Source organism: Ostrea edulis, chromosome 5 (assembly GCF_947568905.1).
Source record: "Ostrea edulis chromosome 5, xbOstEdul1.1, whole genome shotgun sequence".
Classification (NCBI taxonomy): domain Eukaryota; kingdom Metazoa; phylum Mollusca; class Bivalvia; order Ostreida; family Ostreidae; genus Ostrea; species Ostrea edulis.
This window is the reverse complement of record NC_079168.1, coordinates 6,147,133-6,167,387: the sequence shown is the minus strand read 5'-3', so window position 1 is coordinate 6,167,387 and position 20,255 is coordinate 6,147,133. Positions and strand designations below refer to the sequence as shown.

The 20,255-nt window shown below is 34.2% G+C and overlaps 1 protein-coding gene across 4 annotated transcripts; it reads left to right on the top strand.

Moving 5' to 3' along the window:
• Positions 1-1,494: 1,494 nt before the first annotated feature.
• On the top strand, positions 1,495-20,066 carry LOC125649550 (uncharacterized). Of its 4 annotated transcripts, none has more exons than XM_048877164.2 (5): positions 1,495-1,621; positions 10,855-11,630; positions 11,853-12,009; positions 15,805-15,889; positions 17,300-20,066. In XM_048877164.2, the coding sequence occupies exons 2-5, from the start codon at positions 10,909-10,911 to the stop codon at positions 18,001-18,003; spliced, it is 1,668 nt and encodes a 555-aa protein (XP_048733121.2). In that variant the 5' UTR covers positions 1,495-1,621; positions 10,855-10,908; the 3' UTR covers positions 18,004-20,066. The 4 variants fall into 4 exon arrangements, with proteins under 4 accessions (XP_048733121.2, XP_048733120.2, XP_048733124.2 ...); XM_048877163.2 differs by lacking the exon at positions 1,495-1,621 and adding an exon at positions 9,509-10,545; XM_048877167.2 differs by lacking the exon at positions 1,495-1,621 and adding an exon at positions 9,692-9,969.
• The last annotated feature ends 189 nt before the right edge of the window (positions 20,067-20,255 follow it).

The window sequence follows — 20,255 nt, the reverse complement described above, 5'->3', positions numbered from 1 at the left end:
AAAATATCAGTTTTATTCAATGGATAAATTACAGTAATCCACTTTGAAAATGTAATAATAATAATAATAATAATAAAAAGAACCAAAAACACAACAAAAAACCGATTTCCCCTGCATATAGAAACTGTTATGTCATGTCGCAGAAATGTTTACAAACAGGAAAAATCCTTATGAACAAACAAATCTTTCATCCTGATATCAACTATGGCTTTCTGTGAACTCTGTAACATAGGCCGACCCAGCCTCACTCTCGAAGTCTTCACGAAAACTCAGTGGCCCGAATACCGAGGCCAGTGAATCTCAAGGTCGGGTCAGTGAAAATCAAAAATCAAGAAGTCCATTGGGCTTGTAGACTTTGTTAGTCACATTAAATAAAATGTTTGATGTCAATATTCTAAAGTTTTAAAATTGTTAATTACATCACAAAATATTTGCAGAGAGCAGACGGAAGGGGTCGGACGGAAGGGGGGGGGGGGGGGGGGGGGGGCAGTGGTAGCATATCACTAGTTATGTGGTTTGTTATGGACTAAATATCACCGCACGTAACTGATTTATATCACCGCACGTAACTAATTTATGTCACCACGCGTAACTAATTTATATCACCACACGTAACTAATTTATGTCACCACGCGTAACTAATACCACGCGTAACTAATTTATGTCACAACGCTGATTTATATCACCGCACGTAACTAATTTATGTCACCACACGTAACTAATTTATGTCACCACGCGTAACTAATTTATGTCACAACGCTGATTTATATCACCGCACGTAACTAATTTATGTCACCACACGTAACTAATTTATGTCACCATGCGTAAGTAATTTATATCACCATGCGTAACTAATTTAAATCCTCGAACGTAATTATAATTTATATCACCATGCCAATCTGACTAAAGTACAGATATACAATAATATAGGTCTGTACTTTAGTCAGATTGATCGCCATCTTCTTGAATGTAACTAATTAATTTATCTCGTAACATGTAACTTATTTATTCCATCTAATTTATTTCATCACATGTAGCTAATTCAGATCACCACACGTAACTAATTCTTGCATAAGTAATTCAGACCACCACACCTACATTGTCACGAATCTATATAACCTTACTATAAGAGATCTAGGGGGGGGGGTGTCGAATCCCATTTCTCTCTCTCTCTCTCTCTCTCTCTCTCTCTCTCTCTCTCTCTCTCATATAGAGATATAGTGTAGTGGGTCATAAAAAATTGCTATGAAACATTGTCTAGAATGAAGTCATGCAATGGGTTAATTTACCACTTTACATTGAGCTTTTTTTTTTTAAAAATAAGTACTACAAAATCCAGTTTCAATGTTTGGTGACAAATTTAGAGTATAATTCTTTAAATTGTCCATGGTAGTTTGATTGAATATGTGATGATAAACGCGTACTGTGAAACGCTGGCCTGGGATTGTACCAACCCACCGCATACCTGTATACACCTACACCACGTGACTCACTGTTTGAAAATTACACCTGTGAAAAGCGCCACCGGAAGTGATTACTAAAGTTCGGATTAAGAACCCATTGCAGTTACCAGTGGAAACAGAAACTAGGGAAAGAACAAAGAGTAAACATGAATAAATCGGTAAGTATTTTAGATTTGTTTAGATTTCTGTGATTAGAACATAGTTTATATCAGGCTTTGACTCGACAGAGTTTACCTGGGTACCGGGGATGTTTGTTTACGTATCGTCATTTACAATGTCAACTCATTCAAACTACAATCTACCAGCTCATGGACTGAACTTTTGTTTTGAACTGTTACATTACACTGAATGAAAACACCTGGTGTTGTTCGTAAAATCAAATTCAAATGATCTATCTGCATGTTTTGTTTCTTTCAAATTGTGTTAGTCTAATCAGGGACCTATATATATATGTAGTATATAGGTCCCTGGTCTAATATACAGTAAATGCTTTCTATAAATGCATTACGGAAATTATACATTCTTTCTTAGTGCATATATCTCTCATGATTATTTTCCCTACACCCAAAGCTGAATGAGGGGGGCTTGCAATGCCATGATTAAAATTGAATCTCCAGAGATTTTTCTTATCCATGGACCTGGATTAAAATTGATCATTATACATTAACTGCAGGTCTACCATCAGTAGGATAATATAAGACTGTGTTTTCTTTTGTAAGACTACTAAGTGTAAAGTATAGAGATCGACACATCTGAAATTACAATGGTATGAAGACACTTTATATTGATGTGTTTTAAATCCCATTTCCCCCACTTTAACATAAACTTTAATGTTCAATACATGAAAGTTAAAAAATAGAATTGTATTTAGTTTTCAATGAAATATACTTTCTAAATTTTGTCATCTCTGACACTCTCAAACTTGGAAACTAGGCCTAAGTAATATTCTGAAAAACAGTATGGATCAAGTTTAATTATGTAGTAGTTCTATGAACAAAAACATTATTTTATTGCAATTTATGTGCTGATACAATGAAATATAAATATCAACTTCCAGCATTAACATCTACATATTCGTGATTAATTACCCAATATTTGCCCCCCCCCCCCCCCCCCCCCCTCCTCCTCTGAGAGAAAATTAAATCTTATAATGTTTACATTTATGAATTTCAGCAAGTGTTCATGATGTTAATATATGAATAAATAGAGTATGGTCTTCTTAGATTGGTATTGGAGTGATAGTTTGGTCAGTTAATTACTGTCAGCCATAATTTGCTAACTCAACAAATATGTTGCTTGACCGGCAGTGTGATATATATAGCACATAAAATATAGTGGACTTAAATACTTGTTGTATGTGGCTATTTATAGGACATAAAACAGAGACTAAATATTTCTTGTGGGAAATTGACACTGAGAGATTTGCAGTGTGTGCACGTACAGAATACCTGATGTTTGGTCAAGTAAACAAGGTCGTCTTAATTTGGTCAACAGAGTGCATGGACATGCAAGTAGATGTTCTGTGCTATTGAGTACCTAGAGACGTCAGTATTGAAAATTTAAACATAATACATTACTTTGACTGCAAAATACATACCAGGTCGGGTTGAATTTGGTCACTAAATCAATTATTATAATGTAATCAGTTTCATCTTATTATTTAAATCGGGTTTAGTAAATCAATCTATTCATCATATTACCTGATTAATCAGTCATTACTATAATTTAATGCATGTAAAACTCACAGGTGCAGTACTGTATGGCTTAACTGTGACACATAGTCGTAATATTAATGTTACTTCAAAGACTTAAACCCTAGTTAACCTGTCAACTGACCGATTAAGCATTAGGCATCCCATCAAAATGCTTATTATCATGACGCAGGGGAAATCCCAAATGACCAAGCAAATTTACATCTATCATCTGTAAACACTGCAATAAAGTTGTTTTCATTTTTTTTTTTTCCAAGACAGAATTTAGATTTGTTTGATACTGGGTAATACATGTACTACCATTATGTTTTAGTCCCTTCACTCTGTTACACACATTGAATGAACCTGTCTGATTATGGGTGTATGTGCCAGGTTTATGAATAAATGCCTGCTAGAGCTTAATTAGTATAAAAAATATAAAAGACCCTTTAATCTGCCTGATCTTTTGTTTGCCATGATCAACTTTACAGTAACTACTGTATCTGAAACAAAGGGAGATAATGCACACAATGCTGATTATTATGTAATCTTTGTTTTATGATCGTCTAGCTGCGTCAATGTACTATTACACTTTACATGTACTTTTATGATAAAATCAAGGTTTTCCTTGTTGAGATATGATCATAGAAGTAGTTCAAGTCGATTTTATTCAAGGCATTTCAATAACGTTTTGATGTTGAAGAGGTTTTTTTTTTACCCTTGTATCAAAGGTCAGAGAGCTTATTGTTTTTGTCCTGTCTGTCCAAAACATTAACCATGCTAGTACGTACCTTAATTTGAATGATGAGTGATAGGGCAGTCGTAGCTTAATTTGAATGATGAGTGATAGGGCAGTTGTGCATTCTGTGTGAGACAACCTTTCTTTTGGTACCAAGTTTTTCACCTTGTGACATTGACCTTGGAGTTTGACCTACTTTTAAGAAAAGTTAAGCTAGGCAATATCTCCTGAACTATTTAGGGTACGAATTTCATGTTTTGTATATTATAGATTCCTTATGACATAAGGCCTTTCATTTGATACCATATGGTATTTGACCTTGACTTAGGAGTTTGACCCAAATTTTAAAATTTTAACCAAAACTTTAACCTTACTCGTAATTTTGAATGGTGAATGATTTTTTTTCCTATTGTTTCTTTGTTGCCATTGAGTCTCAACATTTTTCATAAACAGATCTTGTTTGGTTTTTTCCCCATTTTGTGGTAAGCATTAACATAAGTTTCAGTTTGAATTTAATTATTCTGAAAAGTTTGAATCGTATGAAGCACATGCATGCAGTCACTCCTTTTTCTTTTTTCTGGAAATTGCAAAGTGATCGAGATTCAGACACTGGTAATAAGTTGACATGATTTTAGATTTGACATGTATTGATGATGACTAAAAAATCTGAGTTACCATGCTCCATCAAGCTTTTAGCTTATTTTGGTGGATGCATTGAATTTATTTAAGCATAAAAAATCACAAGTTAATTTGTCATTTCATTCTGCAATAGTTTAAGTGTTTCCTGCAGTTGATTGATAAGAACAATCCAAATGTCACAATCTAAGGTTTGTTGGACAATGAAATTTGTAATCTTTTGACACAAGTGATGTTGTAAAGAAAAGTTTTGCATACATTAACGCTGTTCTATAGTGTACTGTTGTTTTTGGGCTTCTTTGTACTACACACACACACACACACACACACACATATATATATATATATATAATTCAATAAAAAAGCAGGAAAATATACAGTTCCAAAATATATTTAAATCACTTAAGCGCTTTCTGGATTCACCTGAGGATGGATGTTAAAATCCAGAAAGCGCTAGTGATTTAAATATATTTTGGAACTGTATATTTTCCTGCTTTTTTATTGAATTATTTTGACTGTGTGATATCAACTCTTTCTATTTGGATTATATATATATATATATATATATATTATATATATATGCATTTGATTCAGACAAAGTAGGGCAGTATTAATTATTCTGTCTATATTTAGCGGCCAGTGTCCGGTATAAGTGAGACTGCAGGTATGCGTCCCCTTCTGTAGAGATCACACATTCATCACATGGGTTGTCAGTGTGGTCATCTGGGAGAAGCGGTTTAAACTAGTTCATGAGACTGTCTATGCCCTGTTGGTCAAAACATGACAGCTGGTTGTCTATTATCAGATTGACCATTGAAAGATATTACATTTGTACATTGCTGACCTGTGGCTATAATTACAAGTTTGAACTTGTTGAAAGCACAGGCTTGTTCGTAGCCTTGGTAATGAAAGCTTTATATGTAAGCAATTTTGTGTTATGGTAATTTTATATTATACATGTATTAAAGTCTTTGTTATATATTTATGTGTAAGTTTTACTCTTTGTTCTTAACAAAGAATGATATTCTTTATTTGGTTAATATCAATCCTTGTGGTAATACTAAATAGGATCCATTGGAGTGACATATATCCTTGTTAAGTTTTACAAAGAAAGATTAATTTCCTTCTACAAATATACAATTGTGGGCAGATTCACCTTTTTGAGTACATATATACATTCATTATAAAAAGAAAGGTTAACCTAAAAATGTATATCATCTACAAATTTCTTGTAATTAATGTTAATGTTACAGGTATGAGTAATTAACTTATTACTTTGGGTGAAAATTTTTAATTCTTAAAGCACATTTAATTTTAAGTTTTTAATTCACATGTTGAATTACATGATAAAAAAAAATAAACTGTCGATTTATAAAGAACTCATATTTAGGAGGGGGGGGGGGGCAAAAAAAAGCCTCCCAACTTTTGGGTGTATGCACGTGAATAGCAGGTGGTTATAATAATGTTTTGATTGTCTTTTGGTTACCTTGACCAGGTGTCCATTGCTATCTGGACCGAGGCTGACCATGTTGGTCATCGGTCATCTACAGAATGAATTCGTTTGAAGAATCAGACATATTTTACATTGATGGATACCTGTAAACCACCTGAACATTAGATGACCTAGTGGAAGGCATATTTGCTCTGATGACCTAAATTTTGGGGAGAGATAACGGCATATCTATATTTGTACTTATACACATAGGGAATGAATTGTACTATATCTATTTGTACTTATATACACGTAGGGAATGAATTGTACTATACGCACTAGCTTAGGGAATAAATTTAAGAGTGCATACGATTTTACTCAGAATTTTTATCTTCACTTCATAAACTCCTAGATATGCATTTCGAAATTGAAATTCTGTCAAAGTTTGTGAATTTTTATCTTTGATCACTGGTAAACTCCTACATATGTACATGTAGATAAGCATTTCGAAATTGAACTTCTGTCAAAATTTGTGAATTTTTATCTTCAATCACTCATAAGCTCCTACATGTAGATAGACATTTTGAAATTGAACTTCTGTCAAAAGTTGTGATGTAAAAATCAACTCTACAAGAATACTGGGAAATGAATAATTATAATATGTTACTTTAACAAATTTAGTTGAATACAGCTATGTGTAAACTCGTAAATGAAGGTTGTAGAGAAAGTCTATCAAACAATGTGTAAACTCGTAAGTGAAGGTTAGAGAAAGTCTATCAAACAATGTGTAAACTCGTAAGTGAAGGTTATAGAGAAAGTCTATCAAATAATATGTAAACTCGTAAGTGAAGGTTATAGAGAAAGTCTATCAAACAATGTATAAACTCGTAAGTGAAGGTTATAGAGAAAGTCTATCAAACAATATGTAAACTCGTAAGTGAAGGTTAGAGAAAGTCTATCAAACAATGTGTAAACTCGTAAGTGAAGGTTATAGAGAAAGTCTATCAAACAATGTGTAAACTTGTAAGTGAAGGTTATAGAGAAAGTCTATCAAACAATGTGTAAACTCGTAAGTGAAGGTTTATGTAGAGAAAGTCTATCAAACAATGTGGAAACTCGTAAGTGAAGGTTATAGAGAAAGTCTATCAAACAATGTGGAAATTCGTAAGTGAAGGTTAGAGAATGCAATCTATTCGTATTTTTCATCTTGATTTAATACTTGTATGTGTAAATAAGACAATTCGCAGTGTCATATTGTAAGACTGTTATGTCTTTTACATCAAGTTTTAGTCACAGCTGATGTGAAGCGGTCAGTTTTGTTCACAATATAGATACACTATTAATGGTCAAGGACCTGTATAGCCAATTGTGTTGACATTCTATCCTCTCATTCGAATTTAAAAGTATCGTGTTTACTGAAACTTAATCTTTATTTGGAAAATGTTACAAAAAGGAATTGTTCGGTGCCAGCGGTACTAAGCTTAGATTGACCTCCTGACTGCAGGCTCACTGAGCAAACTCATCAAGGTCATACTTAAGGCCATCATTAAGAAATTGTTCGTTTTGTGTTGCAGACTTGTACATCTAGCTGGTGGGTCAGTAGTACGGGGTGTTGAATTTTAACTCAATCACTTAAGAGGCTTTTCTCATTAAAATTGTCTGTTGTCAATTTGGAGTTTGAACATTTCTGTATAGACTTTCACATTTTCAAAGTTTTTCTCAAGAACCACTGGGTCAATTCCAAACAAATTTTCCACAAAACATTCTCAGATATAAGGTTCAAATGAATGGATAAGGTGCAAGTTTCTAAAAAGAAAAAATGAAGGACAAAGAAAGAACAAAAGCTGTAGTACATACATGTATGCATGTGTATTCTCAGGAACCAGGAGAATTAATCAAAATTGTCAAAATGATCAGCAATATCCTAGTGTTGTTTAGGATTTGTTTCTTCTTCTCTAGAACCAGAAGAGTACAGAAAACCACAGATTAAGCTGACTCTTAAAAAACAAAAGAAAAACATTTTTGCAAAACTCACCCAATTTTTTTTTGGGGGGGGGGGTGCATGATCATGCAGTTTCAATAGGTCATATAACCAAAGATGTTTTTATTGTTGGCCTCTTTATGGACATGAGGGAGAGGTGTTGCTGATATTGAATTTCATTCTCTCTGTATTGTTATTCTTTAAGCTTTAAAGCAGGAGTCAATTTAAATGTCACATAAAATTAGAATTGTGGAAACATTTTCCCCTTGGTGATCCACTCAAATGTCCACTAAATAGGTCCAACTATTATCATTATAGCAAGTATAAACAACAAATTGGTTAAAAGGGATTTATTATTGAATTCCATTTTAAACAATATTTTATTTCAGTGAAGGAAATTTAACTTCATACAGCAAACATATACAAATTTATGTCCCTTTTCATCACTGCAAGGTCGGTTGACGATACACACTTACCTCAGTTTGCAAATGCATAATTGCACAGCAATTTTGCATATTACAGAAGCTGTCCAGTGGAATTTGCAAGGTCGTTCAATGCTGCACTTTTCTCATTTGCATTTAATGCATAATTGTACAGCAATTTTGCATATTACAGAAGCTGTCCTGTAATTTCTGCATTTGTTCCACCTGGTTCTAAATATTACATGTTTTAATGACTAGTTGTCGGCTCGGTGGAAATGAAGGCTAATATTTTTTACTATCATACAAAGAAATGCATAAACCATAATGGAGGGTTAGTTTCTAGAAAACAAGTATAAAATAAGACGTGTAGTTAATTATGGAGTAAGAATCCTGCAGCTTTTACAGATATGTTACAGAACTAACAACATGTGTTCATGCATTTAGAGTTACTTTTGTATGTTGGTGACACGCTGGTTTCAATTGCCGTACAAAAGAAATTACATTGGTATATTAGTCCATAATGATAGGTATGTAGATAAACACAAGGGGTACCTGTATACAAACACATAGGGTTCCAGTCACGCTCTCCTGTCTCACCTTTAATCTAGGTCCTCCGTATCCCGACTTATTTACTATTTTGATTTTACCAAACCAAAACAGGAGATGGAAAAACAAGCTTTTAACTATACGTTTCTTCAGAATTGTTTTATAGGTGTAAAGTTCTATAATTTTCCAACTTTGCTGAATTACTTTGCAGTTGTGTAAATTGTCTTCTAAAAGATGTAAACACCTTTTTGTATATCCTTTTACAGTACTGTGTAAAATATGTTCAGGGCTTTTCGTGGGGATCAAGCCAGTCTTTTTGTATTGTGTTTCTCGGGTCCATGATCCCAGATCTGTACCAAAAAAAATTGTGCGGAGTATGACACAACATTTACCTCCAGACAGCAGAAAAGTACATGTATGATGTCTTGTACTGGGCGATTACGTCAATCGCTCATCTTCTGATGCAAAACAGATAATAAAGGGTCAGTTTTGAGGTAGGTTTATCAGAGAATAAACAACATCTGATATGTGTATTTTGCAGATTCTCATTTCGTGGTGTAGTTTTCCCATTTTGAATGATTAGAAAGGTGCCCATTATAAATCAAGTTCTAGAAAAATGCTGTCAGATTTGTTTTTTTCATATTCAAACTCCTTCGCCTTTGATTTATAGTTGGGCTTTGCCAAACCACAGACTGAAGTTGAAATCTTGACAAAGATAACAGTTAGAAATCTAGAGGACACTGGATGATTATCATGTCTAGAGGGAAAAAACTCATTTGATATTAATAAAATTAATATATATTGGCAATATCTCTTGTCCATTGTCACAATGTGGTTTAACTCAGTAGCCAGATTGCTGTGATTCATTCTGTTATGAACTTGAACTTCCTCACAGTAGCTGCCTTTGTAAATTGATCCTCATCTAAACAGCACCCATACTGGATGGGACTTTAATCTAGGGAGTCTGCACCTCATTCTTAGATTAGTTTTTCAAGGAGGGGAACAGCGTAAAGGACCTGTTAAGGCAGTGAAAATTAAACTTTGCTGGGTCAACCACATGTTAGTATATACTGTGGATGTGTTAATTTCAATAGATTTAAATGTTGAAGGACAAACTTTCTTAATAGAAGAAAAAAAACTACAGGACAATTCTTTTAAGGGTGTTTGATTAATCGCTTCATACAACAGCTGATTGCTCCAGTGAACAAAGACCCAGATATGTATTGTATGGAGAGAAAGGAACTACTGACCAGGTCACTAGAGCGAATGGTCATCTGAATTTTAAATTAAACCTCCGTCATTACACAACATTTTTATTTCCAAATGATGATCCATGTCAGTCACATGACTTACACCGAGGTGTCCCGGAAATTTTCTCTTGTCAAATAAAAGTGTTGTGTATTCATATGAATGACACCTTTCTGGTCGTTAGTCCTGACGAGCAGACGTCTCTCGCGATTCTTTGCGTCTGCTAACAGTGTGACAGTTGGTCTATCAGTGACAGAGCTGTCTTGCACTGATCTGGAATTCTGCAGTCTCCTGCTGTATCCTGTGGATTCTCTTCAAAACTTTTGATATCTGTTAATGAATGGAATATTGATTAATTAGGATTTTCAAAGGTGAAATTGTTGGCAGGTTTGTACCGACTGACTTATTGACCAGTGTTAGAGAGTTGAAATCAAAATGAATTTTATATATTAAAACTGATTGATTTTTTTTTATGGAACAGTAAATCTACATAATTATATCTGTATTCCTAATCTGCTATAAAGGCTAAATATCAACATAGACCTGTTTACTTTATTTTAATGGACCATCCCAACCAGTATTTTAAAAGTATTTCATTAATGCAGTCACACAGGTGCATCATAGTGATATATAATATGTTATGCAATTTTTATCCACTACAAATTCAAACTCTAAGATTTGATTTTATCATTTCAGCATTTATTGCACATCCAAGCACATCTGTGTGGAATAAAACAAACTCACAGCTAAATGGCTATTGAAGATACCAAGGACCATAAAATGGAGGCAAGCAGCATTCTAGAAAAACAAGTCTCCAGTGACATTCTGAGACAGGCAGCCTCAAAGACGCTGTCTGTCGGAATCACTTCACTGGAGATCTTCAGGAACAGAGTGTCCAAAAAGGTCAAAATCCTCGATGTTAAACTCTCCCTGTCGTACCAGGATAACTTTCAAACCGAGACCGAGAGACTAGAAAAACAGCTAGTGCGACATGGAAAGAAATGGTCGTGGCCCATCCCACAGGGCTCACGGGCAATGGCCACCTTCCCGTACTGCCCAGGAGACAGGATAAATCTTAACGTGGGACTCATTGTACACACAACCAAAAAGCACGGATTCTTTGGCAAGGAAGTGATCACAAATCCTGCAGGAAATGCCACAGAGTGCATAGTGATGGCTAAAAATAATGGGGTGGGCATTGGGCTTCCCTTACATACTGTGATAAATCAACATATAAGACTGAATTTCGATGTGGATGGCTATGGTCACCACTTGACCATGAAGCTCCGATGTGAGTTGTTAGGTGAGTCCAAGGCCAATCCATCCTTGTGGCTCCGACCGTCGACGGCGGACAAACCCTTCCGTACCTCCGCCTCATTATTTGATATTTTATCCAACTCGGAGAGTTTTCCACCTACCAAACAGAAAGAGGAATCTGGACGAATGAGGGGGTACATCTGTAACAGCCAAAGGTAAAAAATAAAAACTACACACACATATTTCTAAATATCATATAAAATGGAAATTTTTGTAGAATTTTTCAATATTAGTTGCATTACAATTTTAAGTTCCTCGTGGAAAGTTTGAAATTCAGCATTAGAGGTTAATTTGTGTAACCAATGGAATTATTTTATAACAGTGAGTTGATGATAGCCTAATCCAAGATATTCATTTAGCATTTTATTTTTGATCAGGCTTGTGAATTATTTACGGACTGCAATAACAGAGTGCTGGTCATTCCGACCAAGTTGTTCCAATCTGGAAATTCCGTCTGGAATCCAAGTCCGTCACATCAGTTCCAACAGACCGATAGCCTGTCTGCTTCCGGTGGTGGAACATCGAGAGTATGATGTAAGTACTTAGTGGGACTGTCTCCACACAATGGAGCTTACAACTTGGGAGGGGGGGGGGGGGGGGGGGGGAGGTAATGATCCACTACCTAGTCTGGCTTGAATGGACCGTATTTTTGCTTTTTATTGTAGTATAAGCAAATCATTACACCTGTCCGGCATTAGTATATATATGTATTACATGTGTACACATAAATGTAAGAAAATAATCAAGTTGATAGTACGTGTCTTTGACGTTACACTTAAATTGTCGTGTGATCAAGGAAAGCCTAGCTTTCAAAGGAAGAAAAGATTTTTGATCAATGAACTGAATTCGAGATATATTTGATTTTTTCACCAGTAGATTTAAGTAAAAAGTTCAGTAAGAGTTCAGTGAACTTTGGTAAAACAGTTCATGAATATTCAGCAGTACTTAGAGATGACAGTACAGAATTATGACTCAAAATCCTTAGATTATTGTGTGGTGTTAGGAGAGGACTAAGGGTAGTCCATATCTATATGTACGTATCTATAAATGTAGTCCAGACCACATCACAGATTCTACAGTTACTTCACAAAGACGGAGTCAGAACCCTCAGGCGAGCAGTCACTCGGGCATGTGTCGGTAATGTCTCCTATATCTGATTGTAACATTGAGTAAATTCAGGCCTGGAAGTCAGGGAGCAATGACCGATGGTCATTTGTCCAGGTCGGCCCTGTCACAGCCACGTCATAGAGATCCGTGTACAGTCACTGACCCGTGAAAGCACCTGCACAAGAACAAAGTAATTTGGGAGGGGGGGGGGGGGGGGGTGATTTGCATTCAAACTACTAGTATGTGATGAGAGTTTATGAGTTTATACAAAGAATGTCAGATATCTCACAGATAGATTTGGAATTGCTGATATATGCATGTATCAGACACTCCCGGGAAGGTCCCTTGAATGTTAGTGTTACTTAAAGATTAAAACAACAGGGAAATAGTTCAATATTTCATTGTGTTAAATATAAGTAAATATATATAATGTGTTTTTGATATTTTTCAATTTTTATAAAGCTATTAGTCCCCTGGCACATTCCAGAAATGCTAAAAATAAAAACCCTGTCTGATTGTACTATTCCTTGATAAGCAGCAAATCTGAAGGATTTAGGTTCCAGCATTATGTATAGGTAGACGTATAGGTACTGGCATTATGTAGATAGTAAAATATGAATGCTTGAAAGGAATGTGAAAATTAAATCTGCAGGCATGAACTCACCACATGACAGCTAGTATAGTCTATTGCATCTCCACTTGATATTTGATGGTAGAACATGCAGGGAATTGAGAAGTTTCATGTCTAAGGTGGAATTAATTAATGTTAATTGATGAGTAAGGAAACGTTGGTGCCTGTACAACACATGCATCAAAAATGTTAATGTTCCTACATTATACATCAGTGAATTTCCGTACAAATGAGGCCTAAAGAGATTAGGCCGCACTTTACATAAGACTGGATAACCAGAAGTTTTGAACAGGAAATGTAGAGCTATCGAGTATACTAATACTCTAATTAGTAATACATGTAGTAAATTTGAACCCAAGCGATATAATTGCCTGTCATCTGTTACAATAAAATTTGTTAAAACAACAACAGAAATGATATGATTATCACTGATAATATGTCAATATGAAGTTGATCTCCAGTCAGTATTGAGCAGTATTAGTCTTTACAAGTTTCCTTGTTACTGTTAAAGTCGGGAAATAACCAGTATATTGTGGAAAAATCAGGAAAATTGTCACCTGCCAATCACACGTCAGAACAACTGTTGATGCAAATGAAGCTTATCTAATTAGGAATTAATTTTTTGGAATCATAAATTGTTATTTGATTACATAAAACCAAGTTCAAGTAAATGTCAGTTTTGCTTTATTGACGTACATGTTGCATAAATCCGAAATCAGACACTGTCTCCGCCTGTCTGCAGTTCCCAATTGAAATCACTTGACAATCATTTCATCGAAGATTAATTTCTATTTTATGTTAATAATATGCTGGGATGCTAATGAGATTGGAACAAAGATCTGTACCGTGTTACCTGTATAGCAAGGTCAAATCAATAACTCAGAGGTCACAAGGTGAAAAATCCCTCCATCAAAGGGAATTCAGCGTTTAATGTAAAATAAACGGCCTGTAGGAAATTCACAATTAAGGCTTAAATTATTTTTCTATCTTTTATCTCGGTTTTCTGTGGACAGTCATGGAATGGAATAAACCAGTGGATATAAGATGAAGAGGGTCCTCACACGGACATGCTAATATATGATTAGTTAAATGGGTTCAGGAATTCAGAATTAATCTCATTAAATGATTAAGTACCTGATTTCTTCGTTTCCTTGCATAATTTGTTTGTGCTGGTGATACCGTGTAATAATCTATAAACTGTGTAAGGTAAACATATATTCAAGACGTGCCTTATTTACATGAATATACAAATGATTTAAGAGTTTAGTTTTGGTTGACTTTTATAAAAAGAAAAGTCCATTAAAGTTAATTTGTATTGTAAGTAATGAGTTGGTAAATGGTACAATGGCTTGCAGAAAAAAATAGCTTGATTATGAACAAATTGTGCCAAAAGGCATGTCGAATATACATATAAAGCATGCTATTATTCAAGGGACAAACTGCTTTCTAAAGATACATTCATCGTTATATATATAAATTCAGCTTTTATAATTCTAAAAAATTAGGCGTTTAAATATGATACAGGGCATAAATCACAGTTTAGTTTCGTATATATATATATGAAGGGGAATATAAAAATATTCGAATGACGTTTCTAGATTGAAATCCTCAAGGAGAAATGAAGGTCGTTAAATTTATTCTATATACTTAAACTGATGTAAGTTTCTTCATTGTGCCCTGTAATGCAGGTCAGTGGAGCATTTCTAGATTTTATCACCCGGGGTGCGATAGAGTACTTTTTATTGTGTACTAGCTGTAATACGTATATATAAATATGTACATTTATAGATGAGAACTAAAATCCTTCACATTTCATAAACATGATAAAATACTGCACACTTTTACAATTTTACTGTTGTGATTAATTCAAATATCCACTACATGCAGGCCAGAAGATTGATTAACAGATTTGAAAAACAAGTGTACTTTTTTGTACATGCATGCAAATATTTTTGATTTAGCGTATAGGTGTAATGTGACTCAGAACATTCCATACATTTTCTGTGAAAAGTTGATTGATAAAAAGGGTTTGATTAAATTCTTACACCTAGGGTGACCCATGTCTCAGAAATTCAATAGGGTTAACAAGAGATCACCCCCCCATTTCACAACAACTGGTAGTTTTAATTTGCCAGGAAAAAAATAACTTTCAAATAATTGCATACTAGTAAGGTTATAGTGAATATACAAAAGGAAAATAGTCAAGAAAAGAATCTATATACCAGAGTGTTCTCAAAGTAAATTGATCATAAATGCACAAACATTAATAGTGCTGGGAAAATCGTAATAGTATTTTTCAAGTCTATAACATTAAATTAAATTTCAGTAGAAATTAGAATACCCTGCAGCTTCAGCTCTAAAGCAAGAATAGGAATATATTCACTATGATATATATTTGTTTTAGTTTAGTTGTGCGGAAGCCCATGCAATCAATTCTACAAATCTCTGTATAACATTATGTTTTGAGACCGTGAGATATAATCCCTAAACATTTTTACATTGAAAATAAGTATGGCATTCCAAAAGGTAAACTTTCAAAGTGCTTTATTAAAGCTATATGTACTGAATATACATTTATTTATTTTTTACAGGGGAAGCAACACTTGAAGCTAGCCCTTTTGGTTGTTGGGAGTCGTGGCCCCTACTGCCTGTGTGCCACCAGATGGCGTAGTGCAGGTGAGTGTCAATGAATATTCAATAACATGAAGATCACAAGAGCATTATAATATTGAAACTAATGTTCTGAACACCAGGCATTTCCAAGTACTGTTATATTATCCGACTGTAAAGGAGTCTGAACTAAAGGGCTTCTTACATGATGTACGTATAATAAGATGCAACTATGTGTGGAACGGATTAAAATTCTTCTGGATACTAAGTTAGAAAAGCAAATTCATATGTATATATATATATTACGAATTTATGACTCTTATAGTTACAGATTTGACAGCTAGTTGTCAACTGTCTTAACTGCATTCCATTGCTATAAATATAAGCTCTTTGAGGATGATGTATGAATTGCGTCGTTTTTTCATTTTGGGATTGTTGGGGAATATATAACATTAGATATTTGATGACTCATCAATTGGGAAATGTGACAGATGGAGAGGACGATGAAAAGTGTCATTGTGCTACTGACACAGTCTGACAGCTAGCCTTGTAGACCTGTTCTTCTACTACCTAGCACACTTCCTTCATGGAACAGGCGAGAAGTTATAAATATATAAACCGCATCTATGTATAGGTTCTGTAGTGAGGCGGAAATTACTTGTCAAGATGGTCAAAGGAAGAATTATGTTTCCCTTGTAAAGGACAAAGTTGGACACGGGCTTTAACGCAGACATTTCTAATTTGTACTGGAGTTTTTTGCTGCTCAAGCCTTTTTTTTTTTATCAAGTTTGGTTTTAAAACAAAAAGGTGTTCATAAAATCAGATGCATAAATAAAATAATATATATTCTTGAAATATCAACTCTCCATAGGTGAGACGATTGAGTAATTATTAGCTAACTAAGAGATGAAAAGTTTATTGAGTGTAAAATGCTTACCAAATTAAATATCAAATTAGTTCACCTAAAGGTGACAGGTATAGTAATCAGAGTGGTATAAGTTGACTTCAATATTTGCTTGTCACTATTCTTGTGAATAATGATGAATATTTAATCGAGTGGTTTAATCAAACAAGAAGCCCATATCAATAAACACTATATGTATCATCAATGTGATTTTTATAAATAAACTTTTATTATCAATTTTTTTTAAATGAAAAATCTGTTTACATCCAGATTTCAATATTGCATTTAAAAAAATTAAAAGTATAATAGTATATGTATCATATACTGATAATTTAGTATTTTTACATGGAAGATTATAAATTCATGAGCTGCAAATTCATTTTCGAACCTAAGCAGAACATGCCAAAGATTTGTTTTTCCACCTGAACAGAACATTTCAATGATTTATTTTCCCACCAGAACAGAACATTTCAGTGATTTATTTTCCCACCAGAACAGAACATTTCAATGATACTGTTACTTTCCCTTCAATTGTTGTTCTCAGATTATCATTTTTTTCTCTCTCATTACAGATAAATTTGACTTCAAAATACACTACTATGAAAAGGACGAGACGTGGGGCCAGCGAATCAAGTGGGCTGCGCGTGACTTCCTGGATATTGACCACATAATCACCAACAGCACCGCACATCAGTTTTACTTCAAGCCAGAACGAGAAAACACTGTCATTGACTTGTGTGTGGGACTGGCCTTAAAATTCCTGGTGAGGTGGTCCGATGAGACCATGCCATGGAAACTGGATGGAGCCCGCGAGTTCACGAAGGCAGACTTTGATGTATGCAATAGCGTGGAGGCGGAGTTACTAAGTGGCAGACATAGGTCTCGAACCTCCGTCAGCTCTGTTCTCTCACAGACCGAGAGCCTTCCTGAGTTCTTGGAATCTCACAATCTCATGTTGTTTGCAGACATTGCAGCAAAATTGTCATACTGCACACAAGACATTCCGCCCGAACCAGAAATCCCAAGGAGCAAGCTGACTCGTAGAGGCAGTGGCAGTAGTTATGGAGAAAGCAATCACGGCTCAGAACGCTACATCAAGAAGGAGCAGAAATACCGCGGAAGCGTGAAGAAAGACTTAAAACGGGCAGGAAGTGCAATAGAGACACGGAACGAGAGTGACGGCGATGATTTCACGTCTGGATTTGTGGAAGGTTGTTCAAGCGGTCCAAGGTCGTGTCCAGGGTCATACGTAGGAATTGAGTCCCTGATTGACTGAAGTGTGATTGCTTTTACTCATCAGAACCATTTACTCTGTAAATATTGTCATATAAGATGTGTACTATTTTTGTAGGATGTTTGCAAGATTGATAGGTTGTATGCATTATGTGATAAACAAATTTTGAGAATTCCAAAGAAATTGTACAGTCGTCATTTTAGGAATAGCACATGGTCCTTATTTAAAAAAAAAATATCTATAGTGAATGTCAAGTATAGACATGTAAGTTTTTTTTTCTTGTATTAAAATAAATATGGTGTTGTTAATATTGTCAGTTTGTACATACATGTATTCATATTGGCAATTTCACACATTGTCAAATTCTATTACAAGTTTATTCGAAACAATTTCAGATTATGTATTTTAATGTCTTGAGGTACAATATATAATGCTATAATCCTTAATGAATTGTTTACACATTTTTAAATTTGCAAGAATATATTTCATATCTGTGTAAATACTCAGACAAAACTTGTCACCATTGTAAAAGTTATAAAATCCCAATGCACAGTTACTAAAAATGTTAAAAGTTACAGTACAGTGATTATTATATTGACTATTGTTTGGGTATTATGGTGGTGTTGTCGTGGTTACAAGTTTGTACATAATGTTATGTATTTTTGGAGTGATTATTTTCTGTCATGTTCACGTATCCATCTTCAGAACACACTACAGAAGTTCGTCAATTCACATTAATGACATTATGTATGTTCATTAATTATATTTAGTTATTTATAGCATATTAGTTAGAATGTTCCCCAACTTTTTTCTAAATGTCATCATGGTTTCTAGCATGAAACCTAAGTTCATTTGAAGTTTTCGTTTTCGCTAAAATGCAGTCTTGTCAGAAAGCTTTAACTTAGTGAATCATACCATTTAATTAATGAGTTAAGTGTTAAGAGATTTCCAAACCATACAGTATAGTGAAGGAATTAATGTCAACTTCACCTACAGAGGTCCCATCATGTGATGCGACAGCTCCGAATATTTAACATGGTATTGTCTCTAACAAGGCCTCAAATGGAAATTTTTTTTTAATTAAACGAATTTCAAGTAGGAAGTTCACATTTTATTAATGAAGTCAAAAGATTTCTGGATGGACTGCAATTTGAATTTTAAATGTTCGTTAGGTTAATTATTAGCAGGTAGTGCCAGTTACATTTTGTGTATTTCATGGCATCAGAACAAAGGCAACTGCCATTAGTGCCAGATGAAGAACCACGGTGTCAAAAATCCATGTACATCTTGTACACGATCAATTATCTCATGTTTTTTTCATATTTTTTTTGTGTGTATTTTTAAACATTTTTACTCCAGCTATATTTCATTTTCTAATTCATTTTTTGTGTTATTTTTAAAACATTTTTGCATTTCCGAAAAGTTTTATGAAAATTTAAATGTAAAGCAATTGTTTACTTGGTGCCCAATTCATAATAGCCAGCATAATGAGTTTCCCGAAATTTTGCTGTAACTGAATTTAAAAAAAAAAAAAATTATATGCATACATGTAATATTGAACATTTTTCTACATTGTATAAAATTTGCAACAAAATTAATAAATTCATAACCTGAAATTAGTATGCTAATGAGAGCATTTGTGATTCCAGTTTTACAATTTTCTTATGAACATTGCAATCTACATGCTTACTGTTTTGATCAGAGCTTTTATATCATAGACTTTTTTTCTTCATGAAATACAACTGCAGGGATATGGTGTATGTACTGTGTTATTTGTACCATATTGTAATGATTACATCTCCTGTTCTTCCCGAGTTATGTCCTCTTGTATTGTCTAGTTTTTTTCAGTACTTTGTATTTCTCGATGTACTTCCCGAGTTATGTCCCCTTGTATTGTCTAGTTTTCTAGTACTTTGTATTTGTCGATGTACTTCCCGAGTTATGTCCCCTTGTATTGTCTAGTTTTCTAGTACTTTGTATTTGTCACTGTGTTCAGTAGTACAGCTGTAGCTGTGGTAACCATATATATACCAGGCTTCAGAAGATTGTCAGAACCATTGTTTTACACCATGTTACAGCTCAATAAAATTACTGACTAATATTAATTAGCCTTCTGGTTTCAATTATTTATACAGCCTTTGTAGCTCAGGAGGAAACACACCTGGTTTTAAGAGATATTAAAATAGCAGTAATCTCATGAATTTATAAATAGATTCGAAAGGTGAATGCGTGGTTTACTTCTTGTTTGATTTTTACACATTTTAACTTGCATGGCACACAAAATATACATGTAC